Below are 21,627 nucleotides of genomic sequence, written 5' to 3' on the forward strand. Positions count from 1 at the left end.
AAAACCACTCCAGTATCTTTGCCAAGCCCCAGATGGAGTCCTAGAAAGTTGGATGCAATATTATAACATGAACAATTTGACAAAGATAATATAAGATAGATGTAGCCAGTCCTGAGGGGAAAATGAAAAGACAGTTATATGAATATATTGTTGAAGCAAATTCAGGAGGTTTTTTTTTCCAGTCAGATATATTACACTTCATTTGTCTAACCCTCTAGATTGTTCTTTATACTGAGAATTAGTTCAATACTTTTTCTAGAAAAGTCACAGAACTGTTCGGCTTACCAGACCCAGCAATTCCACTAGTGGATATAGCACCCAAAGAGGTAAAACACATCCACGTAAACAAGATTTTTTAGCAAAAATTTTTGTGGTAAGAAAAGGCCAAAAAAAAAAAACCTAGTTAAAATCAGATGTCCATTGGCAGGAAAATTGATTCCCCACAATTTACACCACAAGAATGTATAGAAATATTAGCAAATCATGACAAATATGAAAGACTCAGAGACACATGGAAAGATTTATCTAAAGAAGGCAATAAATACAGTGAAAAAATGTTGTCAACACTGTGGGTCTGTGATGCAGGGTGTGAGTAATACTGCAGTTGCTCTCAGAGATAACCATACCAATCCCTTGCCCTATGGTTCATATTCTTAGAAATGTTCTTTCTCCAGATTCAAAGGAAGTTAGTCTGGTGTTCTGAGATATTCTCAAACATTACCACAAGTACAAAAATCCTCTCTCCAATCCATTCAGTTTTTGCTAACTTATTCTAAGACTAGCAAAATCTCTTTTCCCTCAGGTCAACTCCTCCTCTTTCAATCTCACCCTATATACAGAAAAGCTTGGGCAAATATCACCATTAATGGCCACATAATTTATAAGCAATATCAAGTAATTTCTAACATATTTAAGCAAAATATACTAGATTATAATGGAGCTTAAGGCCAAAGTCACCTTTTTTCTCTGGGTAAAAAAAGGAAAAGGAAAGAAACTACCATAACTACAAGCCCTTCCTGGTGTCAGAACATGAATCTTCATTTTCATTAATGTGTCAAATGAGATGATAATTGTAAAGCATCTAACACAGTGCCTCACATGTTTGTATCATTCAGTCGTGTCCAACTAGGGTCATGGCAAAGATATTAGAATGATTTGACATTTTCTTCTCCAATGTGTCCTCATTTTATAGATGAGGAACTGAGACAAAAGGGAATTAAGTGACTTGCTTAGGATCACACAGCTAGTGAAGGAAAGAGGCAGGACTTGAACACTGAGCCATCTAGCTGCTGTTATAATAACAGAAGCCACTTTAATTTGAAATCTTAAAAAGATAGTTCTTTAAAATAACACTAGAGGAGAGAGTTCATCATGGTGGCTTTGAACGCAAAGGATGTATATTCCATTTAGCAAGTTAAATTATCAGAAGAGGGAAAAATATTTTGAAAGGATTGACCACCTGATGTGTATCCATGCATAGAGTGATTTTAAATGCCATTTTTAAAAAAGAATGTTCAGCTGTCCAGAGACATGGCATGGCATGTGATCAGAAATCCTTGTTGTGTCATTGCACAGGTTTTTGGCTTGCATATTTCATCATGGAAGTCATCCCCAAAGGTGAGATGGGAGTGGATTAATAGGGTCCTCTTGTCTGTTTTTTTTTTTCCCTTTGAAGGTCTACGTGGAGCAATAGCATTTGCCTTAGCTATTCGGGACACAGAATCTGAGCCCAAACAAATGATGTTCACAACTACTCTACTCATCGTTTTCCTCACGGTCTGGGTATTTGGGGGAGGAACCACACCAATGCTGACATGGCTTCAAATCAGGTGGGTGTCAACTCTGTACATTGAATAATATTGTTCTGACTTATACCATAAAAAAGTTGTTATCATGGACATTGCAAAGAGTGTAATACTAGGCAAATAGGCATTCAGCTCAAGGTAAAAACCAATTTTGCTTTTTGTGGAATGGGAAGTGATTTCTCAGCTGTTCTAGACAACTCTGACTTGAGGGGCAGAGAGTAGAGGGTAGTGGAGTTATCCAAAGAATGTGATATCCTTATGGTGAAAGAAGCAATGCAATCAGTTCAGGAGATGAATTAGGAGCTACTACCTCTGAACAAATGGACCTAAGATTGTAATAGAAGGCTAATTGAATATTAATCTGGGATTGATTTCCTATGTAACCAGGAATTTCTATAGAGCAAAGAGCATGTCTTTTTCTTTTCTATTATACCAGAAATGATAACGGGTGCATAATAGATGTTCAGTGTATAATGATTAGTTGACTGCACAATCACATGATCTTTTTTAGTGAGTGGGCCAAAAGTTCTTAACTTGGTGTCCATGACGTAGTAGTTTTAATTTTTTGGATAATTATTTCAATAAAACTAGTTTCCCTTATAGTCCTATATATTTATAAACATGATTCTAAGAAGGCATCCAAAGACTTCACAAGACTGCACAATGGCCCCATGACAGAAAAAACCTTAAGAACACATGAACTTGGTGGTCAGTTTTTTCATAGGCAAAGTCAATGGCAAAAATGAGTTATCTTCATTTCAAGAAAAATGGAGCATTTGGACTTTTTTGTCTAGTTCCTCTAATAAATAGGGAAAAAAATTTTTGTTTGAATGAATGAAATGCATACTGTGTTACCTATTTAATTAAATTGAGTGACTTGTTTTAGTAAATATGTTTCCTTCTGTGCCAGGTGCAAGGAGTTGATCTATTTTAACCCCTTAGTTTTGTCCCATAAAAAGAAAAAAGTAGATTGATGCATTTTATTTTGACACAATACCTACTTCCCAACAAACACAGCCCCTTACGAAGTCGATGCCTCGAAAACAGTTAAACAAAGCCTCCTACTAACATGATTGTGCCTGAAATATGTCACTTTATATGTTTCTAGCTTCTCACTTACTAATGGGAAGGAAAGATGTGCGAGTTACCTTTGAGATTGTGATACCTACACTGTCCATTGTTTCATATGCACATCACTCTCAACAAATCACTTCAAACCACATTTTTGTAAACATTTGCTTTGTGCTTTACACAAGGGAAAGTAGTGTTTGATACCATAACACATATATTCTTTTATAATAAGATGTTTATGCTCTATACACAATGTTCACTGAAGCATAGGATTGAGAACAGGAAAGATCCAAACAAAGTGATTTACTTAAGTATGATAAAAGAAACATCATTTTTCAGACAAGGGGAAGCATGGAAGGGGCAACACCTTCCATGGATGACTTCCACTGACCCGGGAACTGAAGGATTTCAGTAGGTGGAGATGTGCAGGAGATGCAGACTGAAAAGAACACCAGACTTGGAACATGGTTCATGCAAAATGTGTAGAGGTAGGAGAGGACAAAGTGAGATCAGTAAGTAGTTGGGTTCATTTGATTATAATGGAGTGAATAAAGAAGGTGAATAGTGTGAAATCAGCCTAGAAAGGAATATCGTGTTTCTTTATCTGAGAACCTCATAGTCTCATCCTACGATGAGATAGGACCTAAGGAAAAGAGAGCTTCTATGTCTCAAACCAATAGGCCTTAGGAGATCTATTCTTCTATTCCCTTTATTTTTTAATTAGAATTATTTGGTTTTATATAATCTTCATTTCAAAAAACATCCAATCCTCTTTCCAGTGGTTCTCCTCGAAACAAAAAAAAATTAAGGTAGAAAAACATTAGTTCAGTAAATAAAGCAAGACAAAATGAGTCCCACCATATAAGCAATATTCCACTCAGATTTTGGAGCAACTCACTGGCACAGTGAATAGCACACTGCATCAGAAACATTGGAGTTCAAAAACAGTCTCAAACATTTACTAGCTATGTGATCTTGTACAAGTTGTTTAACCCCGTTTGCCTCAGTTTTTTCATCCGTAAAATGAGTTGGAGAAGGAAATGGCAAAGCACTCCAGTATTTTTGCCAAGAAAACCACAAATGAGCTCATGAAAAGTTGAACACAATTGAAATGACTGAATAACAACAAAATATAATAGTTCTTGATTAGGAACATAGTAGCTTGACTAAATACATTTGGCTGACTTAAATGCAGGGGATAACTTCTTTCTTTCATTAAGTCTCTTGTGAACCTTCATAGTGAGGCATATTACTGAACACAAGCTGTTTTACATTTACACATGTTTGCAAACACACACATATATCATGCACAAGTGTTAGCATTCCCTGTTATAAACTTTCAGTTACACATCCCTATTAGCATTCCCAGTTATAAAACACTTGGCTTGAGATGATTTTCTTTGAGCCTATTTGTTAATCTTTGGTAATTGTTGTTCTCACTGGTTTGTGGTTTTCTAAGCTCATGATAATAAAAAGAATGCTAGATTTGAATTCAGTGGATCTGGGTTCAAATCCTGGATCTCCCCCTTGCTAAACATGGCACCAAAAGCACTTCATTGTCCTCTCTCTAACTAAGCTCCATCTGTAAAACTAAGTGTTTGGACTAGTTGGTCTCTGAGGTCCCTTTAAGTTCTAATATATGAATAATGGATAACTCTACTTCCAATTCAATATTCAATAAATAATTATTAAATATCTATTTCAAACATACCACACACATATGTATATACTATCTATTATAAGGCACTGTCCTGGGTTTGGGGATGGATACTAAGCTAAATAAGATGTAGACCCTGAGTTCAGTGAAAGGATATGCCTTGAAGAGAATCATTCATGAATATCCTAAATCTCCCAAAGTTCATGATTTATCCCTATTGATGTTAATAGTAATATTTTATACCCAAATTCTGGGTACAATCAACCCAAAAAGCCTTGAAGGTTCCTTTTCAAGAAAACCATTCACCCCTATCTTCCTCCTTATTCCCTGTGGCTTAGGTCAGCATGGTCTTTGGACCCATGTAGAATCCTGAAGACCTTTCCAGAGAGTCCACAAGATAGCAACTTTTTTCCTATAATAATTCAAAGATATTTTGATTTCTAATATGGTGAATATCAATAGATATAGCCAACATAAACAAAAGTCTTTAGAGGGTTCTCAATTTTAAAAGTTGTTAAGGGGTTTAGGACCAAAAAGGTTGAGAACCAGTCTATTAAAGCATAGATTCAACTGTGATGCAGAATGCTCTGCCATCCTCTATCATATCTACCTATCTTTATTTTTCCCTTTTTCTCTTCATTTCCATTCTCATTCTCACCTTCTTTTTTCAGTGACCTTCTGGATCTTTTTTGTCTTCCCCCCCTCTTTTTTCTTCCTTCTCTACCTCTGCCTTGATCTTGCCTCCTTTGGCATTGCTTGTTCTACCCATAGCATTCAGGATATCAAGGTTGCTGACCGCCCCCCTTCCCAGAATTAGATGTCATTTTTGATGAGTCAGTTGAAAGGTCTTTCATGTAGATCAGAGTAAAAAGATTACACATATAAGTTCATTTCCATTTCAAAAACCTGCTACTTTACCTTAATCAGAGATTTCATTTCTAAAAAATGAAACTATCTTTATTACCAATGCCCCCTATTTTCTTGAAAGTACTTCCAAATTGATTATCATCGTGATTTCCTTCCAATTTTTCTGAATCCTGGAGTTAATCTTTAGTTTCTGGAATATCCAGGGGTATCTCTTTTTCTTTCTTAAAATAACTTTTTTTATTCCAATAGATCTCTTTTGACCTTCAGCATCCTTTCTAGTTGTCAAAATTCACTCATTCATTCATTCAAAAAATATTTATTGAATGCCTTATAGATGCTATAGGGAATACAAAACACAAGAGACAGTCAAAAAGTCTTGGCAGCTACCAATTTACTCATCTTTGGCATTCCATTGGTGAAGGGGAAATTGTATTTCATTCTTAACTCCTACCTGGTTCCCACTGTATTAAGGTAGTCCCCAAAACAAACAAATAAACAAACAAAAAACTCTATATCTCATTAGAATTGAGGTTTCAATAATGATTTTTTTTCCTCCAATTTGGACCTAAGATGAAATCTTGTTATGGAAAAGTTCCACCAGGTAGATCAGTAGTGTTTCTGTACTTCCACAGAGCTACATTAGGATACGAAAATCATTTCTTAAGCAGGTCCAAGTTAAGCATGAGGGGCTACAAATGGGCAAAAGAAAGATGATGCCTGCCTCAAGGAGCTGACAGTCTAGGGGGGGAAAGATAATACACACAAGGAAACTGAAAGAGGGAATAGTGCCAGCAGGTGCCAGCATAGGATGATGAGACGACTATAGAAGGTAAAGATGGCAGACAGATATGTTAATTAATAGATATATAATATATAATGTATGCTTATGTTATATATGTTTATAATTAATGTTTATGGCATATGTTATGTGCCAAACTCTTTGTTAAATATTTTACAAATATCTCACTTGAAAAATAAATAAATAAAATTTCAAAAAAACAGCAATTATCTCATTTGATCTAGACAGAAACTGGACCCATGATTTCATTGATAGCCTGTCGATTAAACTCTTTCCGCAAGTTGGCACCTACTCTGCAAATTATAGTCTCAGACAGGTCTAGAACACAGAGAAATTAAGTGGTTTGCTCTGGGGTCCCATAATCAGGGTTTCAGGGCAGGATTTGAACCTAGGTCTTCCTGATTTGAAGTCCAACTCTATTCCCCCACACAACAACTTACTGTCTTACTTTCTAGATCCCTCCTTCATTCCTACCACATATTTTCCTGGATTATTCTTCTCTGCACATATAGTTACATCCATTCAATACATGGAAAAACTTATTGAATGTGAGAATGTTATTCTTATCATCTTTGTACCCTTTTTTACTTAATACAATCAATCAATCAGATCTTTTATTAAAGTGTCCACTTTGTCCTGACAACCAAGCTACATGCCAGCAGATCTGATACATAGTTTTTGAGTTGAAAATAATGTATATCCTACTTCAGAAGCGGCAGAATTGCCTTAGTGTTTGAGATGAGTAAGTAAATGGTAAGAGGTTTGGAAAAAGACAAAAAAAAAATGAATGCCTTTTTGTATCAGTGGCTTAACTCAGACAACTCGCCATGCTGGGGCAGGCATCTAACTTTCCAGAGCTAAAATATACTTGTCTAATCTTAAAATCTATTCCCTTCTCTTCAAGAGATGTGTAAGCATGAAAACTCATTCTTGTGATGTTATTAAAACACATTTCTCAAAATGTGATATTTTCCTTTTCGAAAAATGTAGCCCTTTTTAGTTAAAGGCCAGAGATAAATGCATGGTAATTGAGGGGGGGGAGGAAAAAAACCACTCTCCATGATCAGGAGACCTCAAACATTGAGTAATTCTGTTCAAGTCCATTCCAATGACTGGGCTTCTGTTTCTTACTCTGTAGAGAAAGGGCCGGCCAGACAAGATAGGTCTTCTAGCTCCCTCTTGGCCCTAACTCTGGATGGTTTTATATTCCATGGCACAACTAGGCTTTCAAAGAATATGGAGCTGCCTTGTCTGAAGAGGAAAGTGAACAGTTTGCTTTCCCCTCTCCCCCAATCCAAACCAACCCAACCTACTGTGGATATGCCTGGATTTGGTAAAGCATTTGGACAAGCAGGGAACCCAAGGAGCAGCTCCCTGGTTCACTGGGAGAAGGCTTGCCTGTAAATGTTATCAAATAGTCATTAAGTTTAGGGAGACCCAGGCCTGCTCCTCACAACTTCATGGGAGGGAGGGAGGAAACAGTGCTTTTTGAAGTCAGAGAGTGCTGTGAAGATTGCCAAACAGGGATAATGGGGCTCTGACCACACAGGGGTGAGAAAAAACTTCCAATGGTATTTGAATTATTTTCCATGTACATGAATGTGACCTGCAATTGCTTCCACACTGGTTGTTTACCTATATTCTCCTCTGGATGACTGCACAAACTACATTACACTATCTAGGATTGGTCCCATGTGCACTGTTAGTAAAATAGCAATGCATCCAGGCGTTCTCTTCTGGAAAACTTTCTGGGCAGTGAGTGGATTCATGCATGGAAAAGAAGAGGTGGGGAAAAGCAGAATCCACAAGACCATAATTGACATGCATGTCATGAAAATATCAAATCCCTTTACAGGAAACCAAAAATGCTGATAACTTACAGATTATCATTACTGATGATATGAACGCTGTCATTGAAAAAAAAATCTTAAATTGAAATGGACTGAAGCATTGAATTTTACCACAGAATTTTCATTTGTTTCTTTTACATTTTATTGATATCTTTTTATTTTGCTATTGCTTTTAATTTGGAATATTCTGACCCTCCCACTTAAAGAACCATCCTTTATAACAAACAGTAGAAACAAGACAGTGACAGAAAGACAAAGAGAGAGATAAAGAGAAACAGAGACAGAGAGGGGAAAAAATACTTAAACAAATCCAACATTTTATATATAGGATATTCCTCACCCATAGCACCCCCCTCACCTAAGGACAAAAATTTAATTTTTTCTAGAACCAAGCTTGATCATTACATACATTTATAGTTTTGCTTCAATGTAGTTATTCTTTCTATTTGTGGTTGTGATGATTGGTCATGTTGTTTTTCTGGTTGTGTTTTCTTCACCTTATATCCATTCATATAAGGCTTTCCCAGTTTCTCTGTATTCTTCTTATGCATTCTTGCATATAATACAATGATAGTCCATTATGTTGTATAACTATAATTTGTTTATCAGTTCTCCAAACAATGGACAGATACTCTGCAGAGTTTTGCTACTATAAAAAACATATAGTACTATATTTAACACAAAGATATTGTCCTCAAATAATTGGCATTTTTTCTCAAAGTATTTGTTTACCATTCTTATGACATCTTGTAAATGTATCTTCATTTTGGTTGGAAGTAGATGGAAGGGGGCAGCTAGTTGATGCAGTAGATAGAGCATGGATCCTGGATTCAGGAGGACCTGAGTTCAAATCCCAGCTCAGACACTTAATAATTACCTAGCTGTGTGACCTAAGGCAAGCCACTTAACCCCATTTGCCTTGCAAAACAAAGAAGTAGATAGAAGAAGGTAGACAAGAGGAAGATGACTGTGTACCTGAAAGTACAAAGAGAAGACCTCAAGTTAGAGAGAGAGGGACAGAATGTGTTTGGACGTATCTATACAGATAAATGTGATAAATGAGTCAAATGGACACTTTATCATCTCATTATGTTCCCCTATGATGGCTATAATGTTACCAAATAAAGCAGTAGTTCCATTATGGCTTTTTAATTCACAGTTTCCCCATCATTTCTTCTATATTTAGAGCAAGTTTAGCTTGTTTACGGAGTGATATCTCATTAACAAACCTTCACGTCAGACTCTCTCCATAAAATACCAGAACATAAGTAAATTGGAGCTTTAATAAAAAAAAAAAAGACACAAATGTGAAGGCTGGAGATGGGAGGAGGGAAGAGGAGACTGAAATGAAGCCCAGAATACAAATATGTTACTGAATAAACCCACATATCATAGTCTTCATATGTGATTTATTTATAGTTTTTGCATCTCCAAGAAACAACAGAATATAAAAAATTTTCTGATCTTAAAATCAAACTACCTGAAAGTTCCATTTCTTACATTTATTAGATACATTATCCTGCATGAGTTAGTTTACCTCTCTTAGTTTTCTCATTTGTCTAATGAGATGATAATGATAATAATAGAATACAACTTTCAAAATGCTGTGATTTAAAAAAAAAATAACAAATCTTAAACCCCAAAACTCTTTGTAAAGTATACTCCCCTATTTTCTCTTTTTTTTTCAATTTTATAGATATTTCTAAATTCTATAGAAATTTCTAAATTCACTATGTGGCACATACTTTGGATAATAAGACAAATAACACCCTCAAGGTAATTTATACTCTGATAGAGAAAATGAGACAAGTAAAAATAACTAATACTTAAATTGAGTTTCAAAGTTTGCAATGTCGAGTGTGTATTATCTAATTCAATCCTTTTAAGAGTTTTGAGAAAGGGGTGCTTTCAGATGAGGAAACTGAGGTTCAGAGAGGTTATGACGGCTCATTATCACAGAACTGCTCAAACCCAGATCTTTCATTGCTCGAAACAGAACATTCTTTTACCTATTCTACCCTAAGCCAAAAAATGTAGTAAGTGCCAAAGAAGTAATAGTAGCAAAGTGCTGATGATAACATAAAGAATGAAGATATTACTTCTAAGTTGTGCCAATCAGGGAAGGCATAGTAGAGGAGATAGCATTTGACCTGAGCCTTGGAGGATGGGTGGGATTTCTTCAAGTAAAGGGAAGACATTCCAAATAGTAGGAAAACCAAGAGCCAAATTTTCTCTTAAACTCTTAGGAATATACTTGTTCTTTACCTCTAAGAAATGTGTTTAAGTAGCTACTACACTATTCTACAAAATATCTTATATGCATTAAAAATTGAAGGTAATATAAAATGTTAATTGACATTTTCATTATTTAAAATAGTCAAAATATTTTAGGTGAGAAACAATTTTCTCTTTGATTGATTTATACTATACTTTACTTAAAAGAATTGTCTTATTTTTCTTTTTCAACATCTAAACAAACATTTGTTCAATGCCTACTATTTACAAAATACCATAGTGGGTTGTAAGGAAACAAAGACAAAAACAAAATGGTGCCTGCCCTCAGGGAGCTCACATTTCTCTCTGAAAAGGGATAGACAGAAATACCTAAAGTCAATACAATTAAATATAAATTGGTTTTGTTGGGGAGTGGGGAGAAACCACTATTTTTTTTATTTTAACTTTACAAAGAATGGAAGATCTGAATTAAAATGTAAACCTTTGCTTCCCAAATTTCTGAGGAAATATCAAGACGATCTCCAACATTAGTTGGGAGGTTTTCATGTGAAGGCAAACATAATAGCTCCTTGATTAGAATCAGGATTTCCTCTGGATGTTACATTCTCCTGCTGAATTCATTAGTACTCTTGGAGTGAGGAAAACCCAACCCCCCAGTCTCTGAGGAGTAGCTTTTCTGTTATCCAGGAAACAAAAGAGATCAAAGGTGTCAGGCTGTGTCCCACAGAGATGATATCCAGTAAACAGGATTATCTACAAAACTATTACACATCTGGGCAAACAGACCTGAAAACATAACGAGGTCCTAGAGATTGTTAAAGCAAAACTCAATGCCAGCTAATTTGCCATGGGGTGACACTAATCTGAAGTGTATCCTACAGAGCTAATTAACATCTTCCACTAAAACCCAAAGAGGATGGTACTGAGATACCAATTTCCATAGTGCATCACCTGTCCCACCAAAAAGGATGACTGTGCCTTGGCTAGCTAAGGATGCCGGCTTCCTTGGAAGAGGCCTTTTGTACGTCACTGGCATTGACAGCTTGCCCATCTCAGCCCCATGAGAACTCCAGAACTAGAGGCAAAGCATATCCATCAAAGGCAATTGTGTTCAGCCAGATTGCTCCAGCTCTTGACTTCCAAATTTGCCCCAAATTCTTCTTAACCACCAAAATAAATTAGTTTACCAATGAGTTTTGCAATATCTTATCCAGGATTAAAGTTTCTGAATAAGGAAGTCAATTTTTTTACTTTTTTAAAGAAAAGATCTTTACAAATCATATAAAAGTGGATTAATTTGAATGCATAACTCTTTGGAAGCAGCCCTACTAAGATGTTCATAAATACCCAAAAAATATAACCTCTATCAACTTATCTGCAAACCCAAGAAGCATTATGGGATTATAAAAATAAACAAATTTGAAATTGAAATTCTGACTTTAAATTTTGCTCATCATTGTTATTCATATTTGACCTTGACCAAAGTTCTGTAACTTCTCTGGACCTTAGCTTCATAAAATGAAAGGAATGGTCTATGTCTTCTATCAAATATCCTTCCTGCTGATTCTTATGATGTCATAGAGAGGTTCTTGGAAGAAGGCAAAAAAGTGCCAGATTAGAGATTCATAGAGCTTGGCCAGCCTCCTGTCTCCACTACATATTACTAGTGTGAACTACCTTGGACAAATCACTTCACCTCTGAACCTCACTTTTCTTATCTGTGAAAGGAGAGAGATGGACTAAGATGAACTCTGAGGTTCTTTCCAGCTCTATTCTATAATTGTGGTACATTCCACTAACTCCAATAGCAAATAAGGACCTATTGTCTTCGGGATAAAATACAACAACCTCTGTGGCATTTAAAGACTATCACAGCTTGACTCCAGCCTAATTTCTAAACTGATTACTCATTAGTTCCCCCACATTTACTCTGCCTTCCAACCAATCTTGCTTAACTATTATTTCCTATATAAGACACTTCATATTCCACCTCCCATCTCCGTGTCTTTGCAAAACTTGTATTTCATAGCTTAATTATAAAATGTCTTCCCTCTTTACTTCTGCCTCTTGTTAATGCTCCACTTAGTTACTCTGTGTGTGTGTGTGTGTGTAAAAATAGGTGTGTGTGTGTGTGTGTGTGTATATATATATAATATATATATTCTTACTAGCTGTGTGACTCTGAACAAGCAACTTAATCCTGTTTGCCTCAATTTCCTCACCTGTAAAAATGAACTAAAAAAGAAATGGCACTTCATTATCTTCAGTATCTTTACCAAAAAAACTCAGATGGGGTCACAAAGAGTCAGATATTATGACTGAATAACAGTTAGGACATATATATGTGTATGTGTATACACACACACATACATATAGTCTTCCAACGAAAACAATATTCATATAGATAAATAAATTATATATGTGTATCTGTATTATGTACACATGCATAAAATAATTTACTAATATATAAATATATTAAGTATAATTTATTTAGAATAATTATAAAAATATCATAAATTCATTATTATTATAATTTACTTATATACATAGTATATTATAATTGTGTAATGCTATAAATAAGCAAATTATATATTTGTATATGTGGATGTTGTTTTTCCTAGAAGAATATTAGTATGTGTCTGTGTCTGTGGGTATTTATGTGTGGGTATGTGGGTAGGTGTGTGTGTGTGTGTGTGTGTGCATTTATGTATGTATATGTAGAAATGGGGCAGATAGGTATGAGTGCATTTGTATATGGGTAGATAATTTATATATATGAAAGTTGTTTTGCCCAGGAGAATGTAAATTCATTTAGGGAAGGACCTGGTTCATTTATGGACTTGTTTATTAAGCATTGAGCACGGTATGTGCATTTAATAAGCCTTTCTTGAATGAATAAATGAACTTACAGGGAAACTTTGAATCTGTATTAGATAATTTTTTCTGTCTTAAATGTAAGGGAAAGGCTCCTCAGATAGAGCCATAACTAATATAAGGTGAGTGGTGCTTTGCCCCCAGGATAGCCCCATCAATGTGACACCCCTCTCCTGAAGTCCATCTTTCCCCTATTTCTGTGAGAGTTTAGGGCTATCAACTTTGCTTAGAGTTGACTTGGCTCAATGCCCATATTTGACATGCAGTATTCAATTTATTAATGTCTCAGAACAGCATTGTTTCAAAACAAGTGCATCCTCAGTTAGATTGTTTTTTGTGCCACATTGCCCATCCTGTGCCACTTTACTCCATATTGATTGGACTGTGTTTTTAACCCCAGATGAAGAAATTTCCAGATATACTCAGATTAGAGAAAGATAGAGATAGATGATATAGAAATGCAGATCTGATTTAAATTCAAGTATATTCACACACATTCATGTAAGTCAACATGTTTATATGTACATGTATGTATGTAATGTGCATGTATAATGGATTATTTATGGAAACACACATATCCCTCTCCTTCCACATCTGTATGATCAAAAATCTTTTTTCTCTACCAAATACTCCTTCCCCTTATTGTAACAAAAGGGCCCTATATAGGCATTTTCACTTGCTGATTGATTGACTCTTGATACTTCAGTATAAATGCATTACCTAGTGTTGGCAGTATTTTGGATGGTAGCTCATATTTTCATACCATACCCATCTGCCCTAGATCCCTTTATTTATATCCCCTGGGATGAATCCCAACTCTCCTAGACTAGCTATACTCCTAGTAAAAAAAAAATTTCTTACAACAAAATGTGTCCCTGGAATGCATTCTCTATGTTAGTAGGAACATTCTGGTGTTTATTAATAGGATGAAATCCTAGTCAAAAGCAAAGTTACATAGTGTTTCTGTTCCTGAGATAAATAGCAAAGATGATCTATAGTACACCCTACAATAAGAATATGCCATTTAATGCAGCAGAAAAAGAAATATAATTAGATTGGGTCAAATATATCATTGTTTTATTTTGGTTTTCAAAAGTTTTATGCCTTTTTAATAGTAATCACAATGATTAGATGGAAAGTATATGAATATTTATATATATGCACATTTATTAATGTTTACATAACCTATGTAAGGCATAGTGTAAGACACATAAATCCATATAATCCACATGAAATGTTATTCCATAATGCTGTCTCTAATGTATCAATAAAGTTATAAATTTATACTGTAACTTCATCATTAATAACCATTTCCATCAGGAAGCTAACAGCCATACCAAAATGTCATCAGGGCTAAAATCATGTTTTCATAAAGCTGATTAACAACATTAATTGGGAGATATGCCTTTCTATGAAGGAGACACACATATCTATTTCAGTTGTAGGGATGAAAAATTTTCACATATCTATTATCTTGACAAATTAACTTATGTCCTTGAGAAAGAAGTGGAGGATCAAGGGAAGGGATAGAGTCTCTTGGGTTGCTTGATACCTGAAATGTACTTTTTTTTCCTAGTTTTTCATAACTGTCAAAATAAGTGCATATTTTTTCTTATTCAAGGAATACCCTAACAAATAAATATTATATAATAATTATTATCAAGTGAGAAATTATTTGTATAGTATTTAACAAAGTGCTTGGAACATAGAAGGTACTGAAAGAATGCTTATTTCCTCTCTTAGTCCCCAAAAAACTGAGATGAAATGTGTAGTGGATAAAGAATTGGTCTGAAACCAGATAGACCTGGTTGCAAGTTCTCTTCCTGACATATTAACTGTGCTATCATGGGCAAATTTCTTAACCTCTTGCTGCCTCCAGGCAGTGTTCCATAGCTATAAATTAAATTATAGAGGAATTGTTGATTTGCATGATTGGAGACAGTTTTCATACTCATATTCGTTCTATTAATGAATTCGCAATTATAAAAAAATCACAGGAATGCTAAAATGGGCATTTGTATAAAGTGTGCTTAATTCTTGGTGATACTGACAGAAGATCGGAGGGGGAAGGATGTGGGCAAGGTCAGGGAGCTGTGGCACATGTATTGTCAGTTAACCTCTCTTCCATGAAGAGGAATACATACTGAACTGTGAGAATGGCAGAACTGGTCCACACCACCCCCCCCAAGTCATTTTGGTGTGGAGTTCTGGCATTTTTTTATTAATTTATTTGAGAAGCTGGTGAAGATTTTCCTGAGTGATAAAATTAAATAATTATCCATTTGGGAATGAGACAGGAAAAAAAATCAAACTATCAAGTCAGACAATCAAAAAGTTTTCATTTTTCCACCAGGCTCTACAAAATTGTAATATATAAACATTTTATGAATGCTCCTTTTTAAATTTTTATATTCAGAATTGAAACCTTGGCAAGAGAGCAAGAAATAACCTTTTTAAAGCCTCTCAAAAATGATTGTTGAAAACTATCTTTGCATGTAATTAGAAAATTAAATAAAATATTTAAAAGAAAAAATAAAACCCTCATGTAAATTTGTTTAGTTCATTGCCCAATTTAGTCTGACCCATCATGCCCAAGCATGAGACCAGGGAATTCAATGGGATGGCTTTAAGAATGCAGGCTAAGGCATCTAGGTGGTGTGTGGTATCATGGTTGAGAATGCCACTAAGTTAGGAAGGGATAGAATATGGCAGTTGTCTGTAGCCAAAAGGTCATCAGATGAGCCAAAGCAGTGTCCACATACATAGGAAAGCAAGTTAGTGAGCCAACAATCTGGAGTCATGGGCCCTAGCTGTAAATCAATTAGACAAGAGGCTAAGCCTCCTGAGTTGCATTCTACTCAGGTTCCTGGGAACATCTGTGTATGTTTTAAGTGAGGGTGCAGAAAGTCAGAGTCATCTTTCTGATCTCCTTGTTTCATCCTGCTGCAACACAATACAACATAATGCTGCAATCCCTCTCTTGGAGGGAGCTCCCAGCTGTTTGGACAAGCTTCCCCTTCCCTGGACTCACTATTGATCTTTACTCAGTGAACTTTCCAGATAGATAATCTGACCTATTTCAAAATTTCACATATCCAGACCAGATCGGGGCATCAAAAATGCATCATGAAATGAAACTTGATGTACAGAGGTATCCCAATTTTATAAAATAACGTTTCATTTTACTTTTTTTTTGCTTAAAACTTTGTTCAGCATACTCTTCAAAAAAAAGATGTGGTATAGGAAAAGATCGCCTACTTCCATTACATCATCTGCCTTCCTTCTAGACACTATTTATTATATTTGTGTCCATAGACAAAGTCATATTGTCATCTATCTAGCGCTGGAAGCTGTCTCAGGGCCCATTTGCTCCAACTCTCATTTTTTTCAAGTGAATAAACTAAGTCTCAGGCAACTAGACTGTATGATGTACAGAGTACTAGACTTGGGAAGATGGGAGTTCAAATACTCCCCCGGGTATTTATTAGCTGTTTGACTTTGGACAAGTCATTTAATCTGTCTAGCCTCAATTTCTACATCTTTAGAATGAAGATAACAGTAGCATCTACCTCAAAGGATTACTTTGAAGACAAAATGAAATTCTATGCAAATTTGTTTTCAAACCGTAACCAATATACATATATATAAGGATATATATCATATATACGTTAATTATTGTTGAGTAGTAGAGGTAAAATTTGAATCCAGTCTCTCACTCCTGAGCCAGTATCCCTCCACTATGTAATCTCCAGTCACAACTTATATAAATATTAATATTGTGTTCACAAAAAATGCTTCAAACCTTTCTGGAACTTTCTTTAAAATTCAAAAAAAAATCACTTAAATATCTTAATATCTCCTTTGGAGCTGCCCAAGCACAAACAATGAGTAGATATAGTTTTCACCCAAACAGACTTCTTTTCAGCAATATAGATTTCTTGTTGCCCCTTTCTTTCTGCCCAAACTAGGCCCAAAGTCCCATACCCTATGATGAAATGTTATCATCTAAGAGGTTAAAGAAAGAAATGGCAATAGATCTTCAAGCACCTACTATCCATTAGGAAAAATAAATGAGTCATTTAGTCAGACTACAAGCTCTTACCATGTGACAAGCCTATGGTAAGCCCTAGGAATACAAAAACATGGTCTCTGTCCCTGAGGAACTTCTCTTTCTGTCTCTCTCTTTTTCTGCCTCTATCTGTCTCTCTGTCTCTCTCTCTCTCTCTATCTCTCTCTTTTGTCTCACTTCAAAAAAAGTAACATCTTCCCATCATGAGATTTGCAATTTGGATTTAATTAGTTAGTAATGAAGCTAGATCTACTCATAAAGTTGATGGCTCAAAAGCCTAACTGAGAAAATTCTAATTTCACCCTCAGTTCAATATAGACCAGAAGCTCTAGCAAAGGTGACTTCTGAGACAACCAATCGGCTGCCATGCTCCAAGGGATCCTGGCCCCCTCCCACTCTAATGTAATCCTTGAATTAGTAGATAAATCATGAATTTGGAGTCAAGAATGCCTGGGTTGGAATCCTACTTTGGAAACATCTTAATTATGTGACTTCAACCTAGTTTCAACTTCTCTGTGTCCTAGTCTGTAAACTCACTTGTAAAATGTAGATAACAGCATAAAAAGATTTGCAAACCTGATAGTAACAAATCAGATTACATTTGTATTAGGATTACTGCAAAACCAAAATCACAGGGCTTACTTTTTTCAAGTGGGACTTTCAAAAAGAAGATTTTTCTGACAAACACAAAAGAAATAAAAAGTTTTTAAAAAAAAAACTTTAAAAAAGTTCTGTGGTGCTATGGATAAGTTTTCGGCTTTTCTCTGATGCTTTTCCCCATTTCTTTCTTCCATCCTCTGGACAAACATTTGTCAAAGGGTGTTTTTGTTCATATCCTGGGCCAGATCATCCTCCCAAGTGTCTCTATGGGAGATCAGGGCAAAATGAACACCTGACCCATTTTCTTCCTCTTTTCAATTAATTTCTCACTGGACTGGAATTGTATTTTCTGTGCCCTACAGTCCTTGGCATGGGCTATTCAAACTATATCTCAGCACCTCATCCAACCACCACATCTGTTCACTAGTGGGGACTTCCAAGTGAAACAGTTGTGTCTCTATCTATTAACACACTTCCAGCAGAATGGAAGAAATGGAACGGCTTGCCAGAAGATAAAATTTCCAAGGTGTGCCCTTGAATCTCTCAGGTTCAAACAACAAGAAAAACAAAAGCCCTTCAAAGTGAGAAAGAGTCTAAAAAAGTCAAAAAGATAGACAGAATGATCTTTTCTGAGCAATCGTTAACAGTATGGTCCAGGGCAGCAGGGTTTAACTAAAATCAAAAATATGTGTGTGTGTGTGTGTGTGTGTGTGTGTGTGTGTGTGTGTGTGTGTGTGTGTGTGCAAATCTAGCCTCTGATGCTTACTAACCTTCATTTTCTTTCTCTGTAACTAGATGGTCTCTTCCAGCACCTAACTATGGCTGATACTTAACCAATAATTTGAGAAAAAAATAAGATATCCAGAGCAATGTTTTTCAGAGATTATATGAGATCTAGTTCAGGAAATTCCTCTGGCATTTAGAACTCATCATAGCCTATCTTTATATTCTTCTTACCCTTTACTCCCTTCTATGAACCTTCTATGATTCAGTTGCACTGGCCAAGATGCTGATTCTAACAAAAGCATCACTCCATCAACCACCTCCAAGCCCTTACATTAATTGTCATCCAGATTGCCTTGTCCCTCACATTTCTATTTTTTTTAATTTTCCCAGCTTCCTTCAAATCTCATATTCCCCCCCCGATAGTATTTTCCTCTCTGATACTGCCTTTGTTATATTTTGTATATATCTTATCTGTAGCTAGTTGTTTGCAGATTAGCTTTTCCATTAGAATATAAGCTACTTGAAGGCAGGAGCATTATAGTTAACTTTTCTTATAGTGACTGGCATGAAATGATGGTTTTTGAGTTACTATATGATACCATTTCTAGAATCAAAGTCTTATATCTTGACTAATAACTCTTCTTCCATAGCCCCAATAGGCACCATTTCCTTGGGGACCTCTGATTGGGGAATGAGGAGGAAACTCATTTATCCCATTATGCAGGGGAAAGGCAAAGGAAAAGAAAGTGAAAGACTTCCATTCTAAGCCAGGCTCTTCTAAGGTCAATGTGTGACCTTAAACAAGTCATTCATCCCTTCTAGTCCTCAATTTCCCTCAATGTAAATGAGGTTAGACTTGAGACCCTCTAAGATCTAATATTCTTTGACTCTATGGCTCATATATTCATATTCTCATATACTGAGCAGCTCAACTCATTTTGCAATTAGGCTAGAGTTGAAACCTCTCAAAGAAACCTCAGATGGGTGATTGGACTTTGGCATCTGATTGGATGGATGATAATATTACAAACTGCAGCATCCTTTGGTACTTCAGTATCTCTAGTGATAAAATATTAGTGAGTCTCTCTTCAACTCTACCTGCCCATATTTTTTATAGCAGAATTCAAGATCTTTGGCTCAATTAAATTTTGCAAGCTTTTATTAAGTCTCTATGCAAGATTCTGTAAGTCGGAAACAAAACACTCTCTGACCTCTCAAGGATCTGACTTTCTCTTGAGGGAGAGGGAGGGCAGAGAAGGACATTATTACACAGATAAATAAATACAAAATAGACACAGCAAATTCTAAGTAATTTCCAGAGTGTGGGTGGGAGAAGACTTGAAAGACTCAGAAAAGGTCTTCTGTGGGTGGCTGTGCTTGGGCTGAGCCTTGAAGGAAGGTTAAGATTTCCAAGAAGCTGAGGTAAGGAGATGGAGTACTCCATGCATGAAGGACAGCTTCAGTTGAATTATATAAATTGTTATGCAATTATATCCTAAATAAGGAAACAGGCTGATTTCACTGATAGCTTTGGCTAGTGCAAGTGGAAGACTGGAACCTTAGCTTACAATTGGCAGCCCCACATGTGGCCCTGTTTATGCAAGGAAAACCCTTCATATCTGGCAGCTTTGACACGTAAGTACCCTGAGGAAGGGCTGTTGAACTTTACTTCCCAATTTATTCACAAATGCCTTCAGAACTACTAGAGCTGATTCCAAAGTGTTTTCAGGAAATCACTAAAACATCTCAGCGTTGCAACTACCCTTTTATGAAACCTCACCTATTGTTTTGATCCTATCAATGCTAAATACATTTAAAAAAAAAAAAACCACTTTGCTTTAAAAAAAATAGTCATTATACCACCTACTTCTAGTCAGGAAGCTCTAAACCGTAAGTCATTTCCTACTTTTTGGGGCCAAGGAATGTGTTAGGAGGATGTGTGACTATGGACGGTGTGACTCAGACAAAAAACTGTTTCTGTGGAATTTATTTCCTGGCCAGGATTCTTGAAACTCATTTGATTGTAGGATTAAGCAGTAACTTGAGCTTTCATTGCTTTTATAAACTTTTTGAGAATAAGCCTATGGTAAAATTAGACTTGAAGATTAGAGCATGGATCCTGGTCATTAAAACCCCAAGAAACCATTGCACATTTTGATTACCAAAATGAGTCTTTCTTGTTTAGAGGGCACTTTGCAGAATATTACATTATTTTAAACCTAGAATCTAAAAGGGATCAACCAGGAGTAATAGCTGAGGGAAATGAGAAGGACGTAGAGAAATCAGAGGTCAAGGAAAGGTGTGTATTGTTGTTGACTGTGATCAGAATGAATTTGTTTTAGAAATTTTACAAATGAGCTGGGTTTAGGGAGGACAGGAAACCAGAACCTGATGAGATGGACACTTTCAGGGTAGAGGTTTCAAGCAGAAAGGGGTCAGTTTGAAAAGAGATCTCTTAGTGGTTGGTATCAAACAAATAAAGATCAAGTTCAGGGATGAGGATAAAGGCTTCTTTGGTCGAATCACATCTATTGATCAGAGTTTGAATATTGAGATAACATCTAACTTGCCAACTTTGTGATGAGATTGTACCCCTGACATCATAGATCTATGAGTATATAGGAAAAAACTCCAGATGCTGCTCTCAGGGACATTCCTTTTCCTAATATTGTGATATCAATCCCTTGTTGTTCAAACCCTTTAGAATTTCCTATGTCTCAAACATCAGGTAGCGTGCAATACCACTTCACATGTACAGGCAATTCAAGAGAATACACAAGAAAAGAACTGTATAATATAAGTAACTATCTCATAAATTGGATCATACACTTAAAGATCTTTTAATCCTAATGTTTCTCATCCAAAGGCTTACTTTACAGATGTGAAAAATGGAGGGCCTGAGAGGGGAAATGATTTACCCACAAAATGACTTACCCAAAAAGTTTTTGAACAAAAAATCCAATACCCTTTCCATTATTGTACACTAGGGTCACCAGATTTCCCAAAGACACACAGCTCTGCTATAAAGAGGTTTCGCTCACTCCCTCCAGCATCAGCTTTGATGTAATAAATGA

At 35.8% G+C, this 21,627-nt stretch overlaps 1 protein-coding gene across 1 annotated transcript in view; it reads left to right on the top strand.

Annotated features, from left to right (window-relative positions):
• The window catches only part of SLC9A9 (solute carrier family 9 member A9), a 738,251-nt gene that overhangs the window by 486,789 nt on the left and 229,835 nt on the right, over positions 1 to 21,627 (top strand). The window contains exon 12 of the mRNA XM_074191139.1: positions 1,676 to 1,829. Within this exon, the coding sequence (XP_074047240.1) occupies positions 1,676 to 1,829 (154 nt within the window). The remainder of the gene's footprint in view (positions 1 to 1,675; positions 1,830 to 21,627) is intronic.

The sequence above is a fragment of the Macrotis lagotis genome, chromosome 6 (assembly GCF_037893015.1).
Source record: "Macrotis lagotis isolate mMagLag1 chromosome 6, bilby.v1.9.chrom.fasta, whole genome shotgun sequence".
NCBI lineage: Eukaryota > Metazoa > Chordata > Mammalia > Peramelemorphia > Peramelidae > Macrotis > Macrotis lagotis.